Here is a 12,925-nt window from a genome sequence, read left to right on the forward strand (position 1 = left end):
ATTGGTCATCCTTGCATTTATCTTTGGCTGGCAAAGCCCTTGTGGTAAATCAAGTTGTTCTTGTGACAGCTTCGTTCACCACATCTTGCATGACACTTCACTCGGGCATCATGGCACGTTTAAGGCGCCTTGTATGCAACTTTTTGTGGGGTGGCATGGATGGCTCTACTGACACTCGACCACGAGTTCATTGGGACACAATCATTTTGCCTCGAGAAGAGGGAGGATTGGGGATTATTGATTCAGAGATGCAGAGCAAGGCATTGCTTGTAAAGCTCATAGTACGAGGATTGTTTCTAGGGATAGAGCCTTTGAAACGATTTTTGCATCATGCTTTGTCACATCTCTCTCCTCGTTTTGGATCTCTAGATGCTGCCGGTGTCTGGCGCTCGACCATCAGATTCATCTTCATTGATGCACCCTTAGATACATCCCATTTGTCACCATTTATGTGCTGCTTGCTGCGGATTTGGAATGACTTTCGTCTTTCTTTGATCTGACACCTGCCTTCTTCTGTCGAGGAGGTAGTGAGGCAGCCACTTGTACGGAATGCTTATGTGACAGATGCAGAAGGCCATCAACTAGGTGAGGACTCACATTGATTCGGCTAGATGGGATGATGGACCGACAAGCTCTTTATGCCGTTGGTCGAATGCCTCCTTGGTTGGAGCACAGGTTATTGGAGCAACCTATGGGATTGATGAGGCCATTCCACCCGATTGGCATACCTCGATCGAGGGACAAACTACTTTACCTTCTTATCAAGGATGCTGGGTGCAGGAATCCAATCGTTGCTTAGCAGGGGACTCTAGTCTTGAGCATCACCGAGACTGGCCATCATGGACATCACATTAGATTGGACTTTCAGGGTGAGGTTCCACCTGATCAGAGGCTGACTGCACATTGGCAGCCTGTTAGAATGGTTGGCTCTTTATGTGACCCTGTTTTCATTGTTGAGGAGGCTCTACTCTGGAGACTATGGATTTGGCGGGGCAAGCCCTTGTTCAGTTGGAGTGGGATCTTGGAGAGTGGCACTGACCTTCGTCAAGCGATGATGACGTCCCTCTTATCCTTTTTTGAATACACAGTCTCCCTTGAAAGGAGGCTTCTTTTGCGAAACCGGCATCCACCTCATCGGCCACACCAGTCAGAGATGTGGCAGGATCAGCGCATCCTACCAGCTTCCCAGCGACAATTTTGGTCCTGCATCTGGACCGCATCAGCGGTAGGATATGTTATTTCATGTGGTTACTAGCGCATGCTGGATTGCCTATAGGCACTTGGTTAGCAGTCAATGGTCATGATCCGACTTGTCAGAGATGTTCTCTGGAGCCTGAGTCTTTGAGGCACTATTTTTGGGGTTTGTTCATATGCGAAGCCAATGTGGATGGTAGTTTGTTGTTTGCTGATTAGAGTGGGCATCCATGATGGGTTCGTGACGTGGCAGGTGGTTGCATGGCTTTTGCAATTTTCGGGGTCACAGACCTTTTCTCAAGGCCTGCCGACAAATCCGGTCTTCCTGTTTACTCCTTTAGGATATAGACCAGGTACTTTACAGATGATACCAGATGCAGGTCATTAGTGGGACTTCTGCCACTGAGACATAGTTTTTGTAACCGGCCTGTTAACTTCAAGAAGGGCGGTAGACCTTAAGACTTAAACCTTATTTGCTTTCACCCATTTAATTTGTCGCCCACTTTACCTGTACTTTCAAGACACAACAAAAGGGGAAAGGGATACAGGCTGCTAGATTGGACCTGTATGAGAAGACCGACACCATACTGGCCCCTAAATTAGGCGCCCCTTTCGGTATTTCTTTATTCTTTAACAGAGGGAATAAAAGCTGTGGTTCCCTACAAGCTGCCCCGCACAATCTTGGCTGAATTTCAACTGTTTTGGCCTGATTTCGGTAGCATAAATGTACTAGGACCCTTCACGGTCAGTATTCCCACGCATTGGATGACTTTCCTGACGCATACGAACACTTTGCAAAACCTGGCGAGAATCTGCAGCACGCTGAATTCTCTGTTTTCTGCCCCGAATATGCGTCAGATCACCTGTACAGCGGTCCCCTTGCGTCCCCGAACCTCCTGGGGGTATTAGGGTCCGTTTAGGGCCAAAACCCTAAACCTGCAAAAATACACAGCAGGCTGTAATTCACTGTTTCGGGCTCCGTTTTGCGTGCTGGTCGCATCCGTAGCAAGTCCTCGAGCTCTTGCACCTGTAGGGCTACTTGCCCTTTGAATCGGACGAGATTTCACACATGAAACCTCTCCGAATCACCTGTACCTGCTGGGGATTAGCCGCTAGCTAATCCAGTACCTGTGCAAGAGGCTCTTGCCTCGGCAATCGCGCATGAACCCACACAACTGTACATTGGTCAATTGAAATCCCACTAGAGGGGCATAACCATAAAGAATAGGGGAGAGAGAGAGCATTGAGAGGTATGCAGGTCATGACATCGTGCACCTCACTGTACATAGAGGGTAAGCCAACACTCCATTGAAGCTCTCCCACCTGTGACAGCACTCAAAAACGAGCTCCCAGCTGAAAATCACGTTTTTGCCTTCTCTTTAAGTAGTAAACTGGCCTCAGAGTGTTAAGTGTCACTCATTTGTGCATTTTCCCGCTTTAGACCCCTCAGGTCTAAAAATATCACCTGCAGCCTGTGTTGACTTGGTCACAGAGTAACAAAATGATCCCCATGTCAAACTGCACGTAATGACGCGAAGACATTTTGCCGTCCAGAAATAGCAGTCCCTAAAATTTAGGAGTTTCTTCCATTACATTCTTCTAGGTCATTTGACCCTCTTTGTACACTGCAACCACACCCAGAATTGAAATGTAGCCTATGTAGCAAAGGATTCAGCTTTGGCTGGCCAATGACCCCACTTTGGCTAGCCGTAGTCCTTGTCCAACCTTAGTGCTCTTTAGCCCTTAGGCCCGGACTCTCTCTGAACAGTTCCACACTGGCTACGCACTGCAGGGCAGTTAGATTTCCAGAGGGGTGTTTTCAAAAGGTAAAACAAACGAAATTACCCAAAGAAAGAGAAATAAACAAAAATGGAATTGCCACTGGCTGGTGACATACCCCCCTCTTGAAATCTCAAACGTCTTCGTTTGCACCTATGTCGTACATGCTTACAGTCAACACTCGGGTGTATTCAACACCTTCGACACATACATGCTCATTGTCAACCCTAGTGTATTCAACACCTCGTCGACACATGTATTGCCTGCGTGTGAACCCTGTCCCAATGACATAGTGGAAGCGTCACACTCTGCCATTGCTTTGAGTTATTAACTTTCCAATGACAAAATGGTACGACGCATTTTGCCACTGTCTTTTAGTACACCTTGGATCCAGTAACACTTTCGAGCATACCCAAACCGACAGTTTAAGAATGCAGTTACACTTGTACCCTTTAATAGAAGCAATTACTGTATCCTTGACAAACTGACAAGAAATACTTACTTCTATAGCACTAACCAAACTTTTGGACATTCCATAAGAGAAATTGCCAAACTGACAATCTGTACAGCTCTAACATTCATGTAACATGCACTTCATTTGAGCTCACTGTAAGTAACATGTACATCATTTCTTTCAGAAGCCATTGTCACACTGACAATCCATGTAGCTCTGAATCTCAAGGGGTCAAGGTAGGTTGGAAACCAAGGTGTTCCCATACTTTTAGTGACTCTGCAAGTTCACTTTTTTCTATCCACTTGATATCATAGCTTTTGAACTTTACCAAACAGCACCTTGCAACCTTGCCTTTTCTTTTCTTTCTTTATGTGCCAAAATCTGTTCCGAAACCAAGATCTCGTTAAGTTCCTCGACTTCCGGCTGATATTGAGCTGGCATATCTTCTGGCACATCACCCACATAGGGTCTGAGAAGACTCACGTGAAACGCATTGTGAATCTTCCAACTCTCAGGCAATTTCAGCCTTTATGCAATATCACTGATTTGCATACTGAGCATCGAAAACAATCTTTCTCTGCTCTTCATCTTGATCTTTGGAGATTAACCTGTGATCTACCCTTATGCTGTCACTTTTATTGGGCTGAGAATTCTCTTTTTGACCCAATTTTGGCAGCATAACTATAGTAGAAACCTTCACAACCAAAAATCCACATATCCAAGTGATTATCCACGCATAATAGAGCACTTTTGCAAACTTGTCCTGGAAATTCAGCACGCTGAATTCTCTGTTTTTAGCTCCTAAAATGCTCCAGATCACTTGTATTACTGTCCTCTAGCTTCCCCGAAGCTCTTGGGACAAAAAGGCATCAAATAGGGTCAAAACCCTAAATCTGCAGAAAAATACAGCAAGCTGTATTTTCTTCTTTCGGGCTCTGTTTTGCGTGCCAATCGTACCCATTCGTAGCCTTTGATCTTCTGCATCAGTAGGACTACTTGCCCTTTGATTTACATGAGATTTCTCACAAGAAATTTTGTTAATTATCCTGTACCTGTTTTGAATTAGCCTTTAGCTAATTCGGTACCTGTATGAAATCATTCCAAGTGGAAGGAGTCTGTCCTTGTAACAACAGTGTATTCCACCACTGACTTGCATTTTTTTTTCCAGAAAAGTGGCAGCTTTCCTGACTTTAAATGCTCCTTCCAACAAATGCTTTGTCAAACTGTTCGAGGAAAAAGAAAACCTTTGTCCTCTCATCAAAGCCATTGAATGTGTCAATGGACTCACTGATCATCTTCTTTGTATGGCTTTAGCTTATCCATTGACTCCAAATTGTCAAAAGAGACAGTTTGCATAATGGATACACCTCTGGAAGCCATCTATACTCCCTGGCCAGTAACATGTTGATGTCCAGGTGTCATATTCACTGATGGGATTGAAAAACCAGCCATACCCAAGTTGCCTTATGACACCCCAAACTGACCTTGTGTGCCCTGAAATCCTGGGTGCAAACCAATGTTTGCATACATGGGGTTGGGCACCATGCCTTGCATATGCCTAAACACTGTTCTTGGCATGCCAAAACTGCCTTGAACTTGATGTGCTATTGATGAAGATTGTATGAACTCCATAAATCTTGGATTCTCCATCAATTGCTTGAACATGGTCACAGCAGTAACAACCTGCAAAGCTTTCTCTGCTTGGCCTGAACTCTCGCCAATTTCATGTGCAGTTGGAATAGGCTGTCTATCCTATGAAGAGGAACCCTCTTCCTTGTTGCCATCCATCCTGTATCCAAAGAAAGACTCGTAGCCTTTCTCACTTGTATCCAAAGAAAGACTCTCGTAGCCTTTCCCACCTGTAAATCCAAAGAAAGACTCGTAGCCTTTCTCACCTGTATCCAAAGAAAGACTCTCGTAGCCTTTCTCACCTATAAATCCACTCGATCTACTTTCAAACTCTCTGTGTTTTCAAGGTCATCCCAAACTCTCTGTGTGTCTTTAACCCAAACTGACCAAGGCTCACTTTTTGAGGAAAAAGTGATTTAATCCCGGCCATGGAACCATGTAACCGGCCTGTTAACTTCAAGAAGGGCGGTAGACCTTAGACTTAAACCTTATTTGCTTTCACTCATTTAATTTGTCGCCCACTTTACCTGTACTTTCAAGACACAACAAAAGGGGAAAGGGATACAGGCTGCTAGATTGCACCTGTATGAGAAGACCGACACCATAGTGGCCCCTAAATTAGGCGCCCCTTTCGGTATTTCTTTATTCTTTAACAGAGGGAATAAAAGCTGTGGTTCCCTACAAGCTGCCCCGCACAATCTTGGCTGAATTTCAACTGTTCTGGCCTGATTTCGGTAGCATAAATGTACTAGGACCCTTCACAGTCAGTATTCCCACGCATTGGATGACTTTCCCGACGCATACGGACATTTTGCAAAACCTGGCGAGAATCTGCAGCACGCTGAATTCTCTGTTTTCTGCCCCGAAAATGCGCCAAATCACCTGTACAGCGGTCCCCTTGCGTCCCCGAACCTCCTGGGGGTATTAGGGTCCGTTTAGGGCCAAAACCCTAAACCTGCAAAAATACACAGCAGGCTGTAATTCACTGTTTCGGGCTCCATTTTGCGTGCCGGTCGCATCCGTAGCAAGTCCTCGAGCTCCTGCACCTGTAGGGCTACTTGCCCTTTGAATCGGACGAGATTTCACACATGAAGCCTCTCCGAATCACCTGTACCTGCAGGGGATTAGCCGCTAGGTAATCCAGTACTTGTGCAAGAGGCTCTTGCCTCGGCAATCGCGCATGAACCCACACAACTGTACATTGGTCAATTGAAAAGCCCACTAGAGGGACATAACCATAAAGAATAGGGGAGAGAGAGAGCACTGAGAAGTATGCAGGTCATGACATCGTGCACCTCACTGTACATAGAGGGTAAGCCAGCACTCCATTGAAGCTCTCCCACCTGTGACAGCACTCAAAAACGAGCTCCCAGCTGAAAATCACGTTTTTGCCTTCTCTTTAAGTAGTAAACTGGCCTCAGAGTGTTAAGTGTCACTCATTTGTGCATTTTCCCGCTTTAGACCCCTCAGGTCTAAAAATATCTCACCTGCAGCCTGTATTGACTTGGTCACAGAGTAACAAAATGATCCCCATGTCAAACTGCACGTAATGACGCGAAGACATTTTGCCGTCCAGAAATAGCAGTCCCTAAAATTTAGGAGTTTCTACCATTACATTCTTCTAGGTCATTTGACCCTCTTTGTACACTGCAGCCACACCCAGAATTGAAATGTAGCCTATGTAGCAAAGGATTCCGCTTTGGCTGGCCAATGACCCCACTTTGGCTAACCATAGTCCTTGTCCAACCTTAGTGCTCTGTAGCCCTCAGGCCTGGACTCTCTCTGAACAGTTCCACACTGGCTATGCAATGCAGGGCTTCCCCAAAGAAAGAGAAATAAACAAAAATGGAATTGCCACTGGCTGGTGACAGTTTTCACCATGATATGTAGCATCACGCTTTAAACCATCTGGAAGGCTCCCTGTGCCCACATTCTGGGCTCACAGTCCTCCTCTACGTCCACCGTTTTGACAGCCTTTTGGACAGAGTAGTTGTATACTCTTCGCAATCAGTGGGACTCTTCAGCCAGCCTCCGGGGCACCGGAGCAGCGTCGATGCGTCTCTCTTCACAGATGGGCGAGATCATCGGTTCTTTTCCGAGGTTATGGCAACATTACATGGCATTATGCACTCCACATTGGTTCCTCTTACATTCATCGTATAGGCCACCTTGATGTTTATATAGTTCATTCCTTGTTAGCCCACTTTTGTACTTCCCGTGGGTGATAAGCCGTGGTGCATCTCCAGAGCTCTCTTATGTACGTAGAATACAGCCCCTTTTCTCAAACAAAGAGAGAGACCCTGTAGCCTCAGCTCACGTTATCCCCTTACCGTCCTTGTTTCGCTTGTGTTGCGTGACCCTTGTTTCGCCATCTCTTGTGCTACGCGTTTTCTGTTCGCCATAGCTAGTGTTGCGCGCTCAGTGTTTCGCCATAGCCTATGATGCACAGTAATCGCAACCTCGCTCTGCTATCACCATCGCTGCTCATGCGTCAACCCCCACCTGTGTTCGTTTTCCCACCTATCAGCCTTGCCTGCCTCGCTACTCCAGCCCTTGTTCGCGTAGTAGAGCATACGAGGCTGCTCACAAATTGCCGCCTATATCCACCTTTCGCCTCCCTGTAGCCTGCATTCAAATTCCCCCAACTCCTTGCTGGTGTTTGCTATAGAGCTTTGCTTTCGCCCGCCTTACTGTGAGTGCTTGCGTGCTGGTCGCACACCACACCCTCATTGCTTCCTATACTTTCCCCTTCCTTTTTTTTCTTTAAGATCTTGCCATACCTTCCATAACCATCTTGCGCCTTCCATAACCATTTTGCTACTGCTAGGTTTGAATTGGTGAGCCAATGGTTGTCTTATGAGCGGCTTCACAAATTTGAACCGTCTTTAGCTTTTTCTCGTGTTTCGAGGGTTTAGGTAGGGAAGGGTTAGGGTTAATGGGTTTGGCTCCATCTTTTTGGAATCTTGCGTATTATGGCACCGCCTTTTGTCATTTTAGAGGATTCAACACACAAAATTGCTGACCGTATTAAGGTTCTCTCTCAAAGAGGGGCTGGTGGTCGCTTGGTCGGATGTTTCTATGCTTGTGCCAACATTTGGGAGTGGCTCACGTGCACAGTAACTGGTTCGGATGAAGGCAAAGTGGAGGAGGACATCTTGCACGGCAGAGGTACTTTCATTGCTATTCTCTCTTTGCAAGAGCTTGCCTCAAGAGTCGTCAGTCACACTTTTCTCGGCTTCGGGGACAAATTGGTTTTTTTGCATCTGTGGTACGAGGAGTTTACATTAGTTGCCCTCGAGGATAGATGTTAGGTTCCAAAGTATCTTGTAAAAATATATCTTTGGCATACCATTTATGCGTTCAATATAGATTTAGACATCTGTGCCATCTATAAAGGTGGCTATCACCCCTTTCGAAATCTTTCCGGATACCACCAGTTTTGAGTGGAAAGGGGTGTTACTCCCAAAGGTGTAAGGTGCAGCGGAAGTGAATGTTGATATTGCTCAAGATGAGTGCTCCGAACTGTGCTCAAGGGTTCCTTTTACTTACGGAAGGGAGAGCCTTCTGTTCCTTTAGAGAGAGAATGCAATGATCACAAACGAAGTGAATGCTACTGTGAATGAAAGTGCTGAGACTGAGGGAAGAGTACGACGCCAGGCGATTCTCAAACCCTCCTCCAAGGGCCCCCCTCTCTATGGCGAGAGAGGTCTATGCTATAGATTGCGCAAATTTGGTACAATGGTCTAGATGCAATGGACTTGCCGAAGCTGTCGACGACAATGATGATGACGACGAGGACAGACTGATAACTGAAAACGCTAGGGCTGAAATGCTGAAATCTTCGAACTGCTTATGTTCTGCTGAATATTGACATTGTGTCGGCGAGGGCACACCTCGACGACGATGCGCTGAAAATGGAGATGCTGAAATCTGAAAACAACAGGTTGAAACTGTAAACACTGGTTGACTCGAGGGTACGGCGAGGATCTGCTGCGTGTAGGTGAGATCTGCGAGGCTAGAGGCGAAATCTGCAATGGCTAAGTGCTGGAAACTGAAAACATTGACGTGCTTGGTTGATCTGGCGTCGGAATCTGCAAACGCTAGGCTTGATCTGCAAACTGAAAACGGGAGGCTGATCTGTAGCAGAAAACGCTAGAGGATCTGCTCCAAAAACGCTAGCTGCTGCTGCTGGCTGAAAACGCCAGGTTGTCTTCTGCTGGTCTTGCTGAGGACAAAACACTGCAAGTTGCTGGAACTTCTTCTGTCTCTTCTAGCTAAAACTGCTAGCTCTAGGTTTCTTTTATAATCCCTTAGCAATTTGTTGTACCTACTTTTCCAACAAAAGTCACTTATTAATAAATAAGTTTGTAAAATGCTTATGATGGGTACTGAATGCCATGCTAATGAATATGATGTGTGCAACCAGAGGATATGCAACTAATCTAAGTGCCTGGACATGCACGGCTTGCGCACGAGCTCACAAGGGTGCCATAACACTTCCTAAGCTGACCTGAACCTTGGACCTGAGATAGCTTGTCCACATGCATATAGGGTTAGATGTGCACGTGATATCCCCTCCTTTTCAAAGTGAGGTACTGGTACTGAGCTATATGGCGTCGAGGGAGTGCGCAACAACTCTTGGAATCCTGCGAAGAACTCTTCGCGGGCCCACTCTGATGCGTGGGTCTTGCAATACTTGAACTTCATGAAGGTCTGCAATGCTTGCTTCTTTGAGCCGCGCAGAAAGCGACAAAGTGATCTATGGCGGCATCAATGCTCCAAGTGGGGCTATGGACGTGGGTCCACCTTCTTCAAGAATCTCCGAGGAGGAAAATTCTTGAAACCATGTCCAACACAAAAGCATAATCATACCCATTCCATGTAGAGTGCTTAGAAAAATACCTTTCTTCCTAAATGATTACTTGGTGAGCCAAAGGCTCTTTTTCTAGTATCTGAACGCACAAGACACCACGTGGCATTAGATTTACACTTTAAAAAAGACATCGCTGCCATGCAAAGCTCTAAATTAAAAAAAAAACTCCGCGTGAAAATCTACCAAGTGAATGAAATAAAGAAAGCACTCTATGTTGCTCAATTGCTCTCATAAGCTATTCAATCTTCTCTACAAGTAGCAAAAGCAATTCGCAATTCTTCCAAATCCTTGTGCTTTGTATGGAGTGCTGCACTAAGCAGGTTTTGAACTCTACGCAGTCCACACAAGCAGCTTGTGATGTTTTAACTGGTACCTGCAGCCTCACCAAGTCTGTCTCCCCAGCCCAACTCTGCACTCCATCGTCCAGCTCCGTGGTTGCTGCGCTCCCCAGCATTGCTGAAGGATATTTTTTTGAGCCCACAATTGGCCACTTGGCATGATCGAATCCATCGCCCACAACTCAAATGGCATGGCCTAGAGCCTTGCAAGAAAGCGTTGCTTTTTATTATTATGAGCTTGCATCGATGCTTTTCAATCGTTGAGGTCTGCACAGAGTTGGTCACCACAATTAAGACTTACGATTCGGGAGCCTTAAAGAAGAAGAAAATCCCGCAGCGAGATAATTAGAGAGAGCGCAGGAGGAGGGATGCTGTGTGAACATGATCGTCAGCACGACAACCTATCTAGTGGCGTGAACAGCTGGGGCATTTGACATACAGCACGAGGAGGAGCTTCCACCTGTTGTGCAGGAATTCCAGAGTAGCAAAGGGGTGGTGGATGACAACTATTGATCTCCTCAGCAGCTAGAGGAGCACCAGCTATGGCATAAGTTCTGCAGCCTGATCTCGCAGCTTGAAGTCAAATTTAAGCGACGGCTAGACTAGTGGACATACAACTGTGTCATTCTCTGCTTTTCAAGACCTATACTACGCTCATGGCAGTAGGCAAAGAACATGGCTCCTCATGGAGATGTCGTCAGATGGAGCAGTCTGGGCCTACCTCTTCTTTCTGTACAAGTACTCTTCCCTAAGATTCTGTGGTTGATATCTATTTGTGAACAATGTAGATAGTCCAAGTCGAGTAGGATTCTGGCGAGCTCCAAAGACACTATAGTCACCATTGTTCTCGGGCTTTCAATTTTTTTTTGTGGGCGGTGCGGATTCTACCAGTGAGTATCTATGCGATTACAAAGAACATTATTATTTCTTGTAAACAATGATCCAAGCGATGAGGAAGTGGTGGGGCATGTGGATCTGTAGGGTGCTCCTCCTTCTCAAACAGATACACATACTTTTTCTCAAGATCATCTTCATATGCTGGATGATCATATATGGTTCGAGCACCTTTCAGATTAAGATCTCGTCAACCTTAGAAAAGCTTCACCTAGAGTGGCAGGTGATGTGCTCCGACAATGTCATCTGAGGAGAGATCTCGTCTGCTTTTTCACATGCAGGACTTTCCAAGAGGCTCTATTGGGGGTGGGGGTAAGGTTGCAATAGAAGACATTGCCCCATACTCCAAATATGCAAAGAAGGGCCCTCCACATTATGCCTTTAACATGCTTTTGCTTGAAGCATTCAAAAGAGAGAACATATGATGGGCCATCGATTCACCCACTTCTTCCCTCTTGGATTGGACAATATATACGAAAGAGAAAACGTACGATGGGCCATTGATTCACCCAATTCTTCCCTCTTGGATTCACCTACTTCTTCTCTTTTGAGTTTCATCTATATCCTGCATCTTTTCTATTTGTCTTATCGTGTGTTTTATGTCTGACAGGGAGGACATATATTCACAGCAGTAAATGTTTCAATTGCACAAGTGCGACTTCTACTCGATAACACTATGAGGTTCGTTATATGTATCCATCACCCCATGTCTATGCGTTTGCTTGGTGCAACACATAAACGCTACGGGGCAGGGCACGGATTCCGTTTCTTATAAATTTTGGAGAGACCACAGTGCCAGCTCTCCACCATACTTTTGTATGGCACCTCTGCATGATGTACACTGTATACTTTGCAGTTTCAGTATGTGACATTTCATTGCAAGACGATATATTTAAGTATTCACATTGCTGTTTTGTAGCTCAACTCAAACATTGTCCGCCGGCTTGCACAATTGGATGACATTCGTACACAATTATCAGGTCGGTAGTGTAATTCATTTCTTATAGTCTGTTCATTGACTATGCTTGATTGAGAATAAGATGGGTATCTCAAAGATGGTTCCACGATTTAGAGACTAAATGGTTGATATTACTAGGTTGAATGGTGAAATCTGTAAATAACTACCAAAGTAGGTTAAGTTGCAACCCTTTTTGCTCGATTCAATTACCCTCTTTAGTAGCTCTTTGTCGTATATGGAGCACTATGGGACACAACTTGCTTCTTTCCAATGTTCATCAAGCCCCAAGCTGAGCTAATATTGGTGCCTATCAATAGGTTCTACTCATTTTCTCGTGTCACCACAACAAAACCAAATGCAACAACAATCCCAACCAACTACCCAAGTAACCAACTGCCCTCCAAAATCTGTCAGATTATGTACGGCAAAGGCCCACCAAGCAAGACTAGTTGTACATGCAATGTAGATGAACAAAATGACGGATTGCCAAACCGTTCACCAAACACACGCAAAAAGTGGGATCAAAACTTAACTTTTCGACCTAAGCCTATCAACCGTGGCAAATCACAACAAAAATGCCAATGCTTGTTGGACAATCTTGCTCGTGCTGTCACGTGCACATCTAATCCTATGTGTACGTGGACAAGCTACTTCATGACAAGGGTTCAATTAGCTTAGCTTAGGAAGTGTTCTGGCACATTTGTGAGTCTGTTCGCAGACCGTGCATGTCCAGGCACTTGGAGTAGTATATCCTCTGGTTGCACACATCATGATCATCAGCAGTACCATTAGAATCCATCCGGAGC

General features: G+C 45.5%; 1 protein-coding gene across 1 annotated transcript in view; it reads left to right on the forward strand.

Moving 5' to 3' along the window:
• LOC147436417 (ribosomal protein L30 family protein) overlaps positions 1–12,925 on the forward strand; it is a 66,327-nt gene that overhangs the window by 16,439 nt on the left and 36,963 nt on the right. The window contains exons 2-3 of the mRNA XM_086489326.1: positions 11,772–11,842; positions 12,081–12,141. Coding sequence (XP_086345452.1) covers positions 11,772–11,842; positions 12,081–12,141 — 132 coding nt within the window. The remainder of the gene's footprint in view (positions 1–11,771; positions 11,843–12,080; positions 12,142–12,925) is intronic.

The sequence above is a fragment of the Adiantum capillus-veneris genome, chromosome 18, assembly GCF_014529385.1.
Source record: "Adiantum capillus-veneris isolate H3 chromosome 18, ASM1452938v2, whole genome shotgun sequence".
NCBI lineage: Eukaryota > Viridiplantae > Streptophyta > Polypodiopsida > Polypodiales > Pteridaceae > Adiantum > Adiantum capillus-veneris.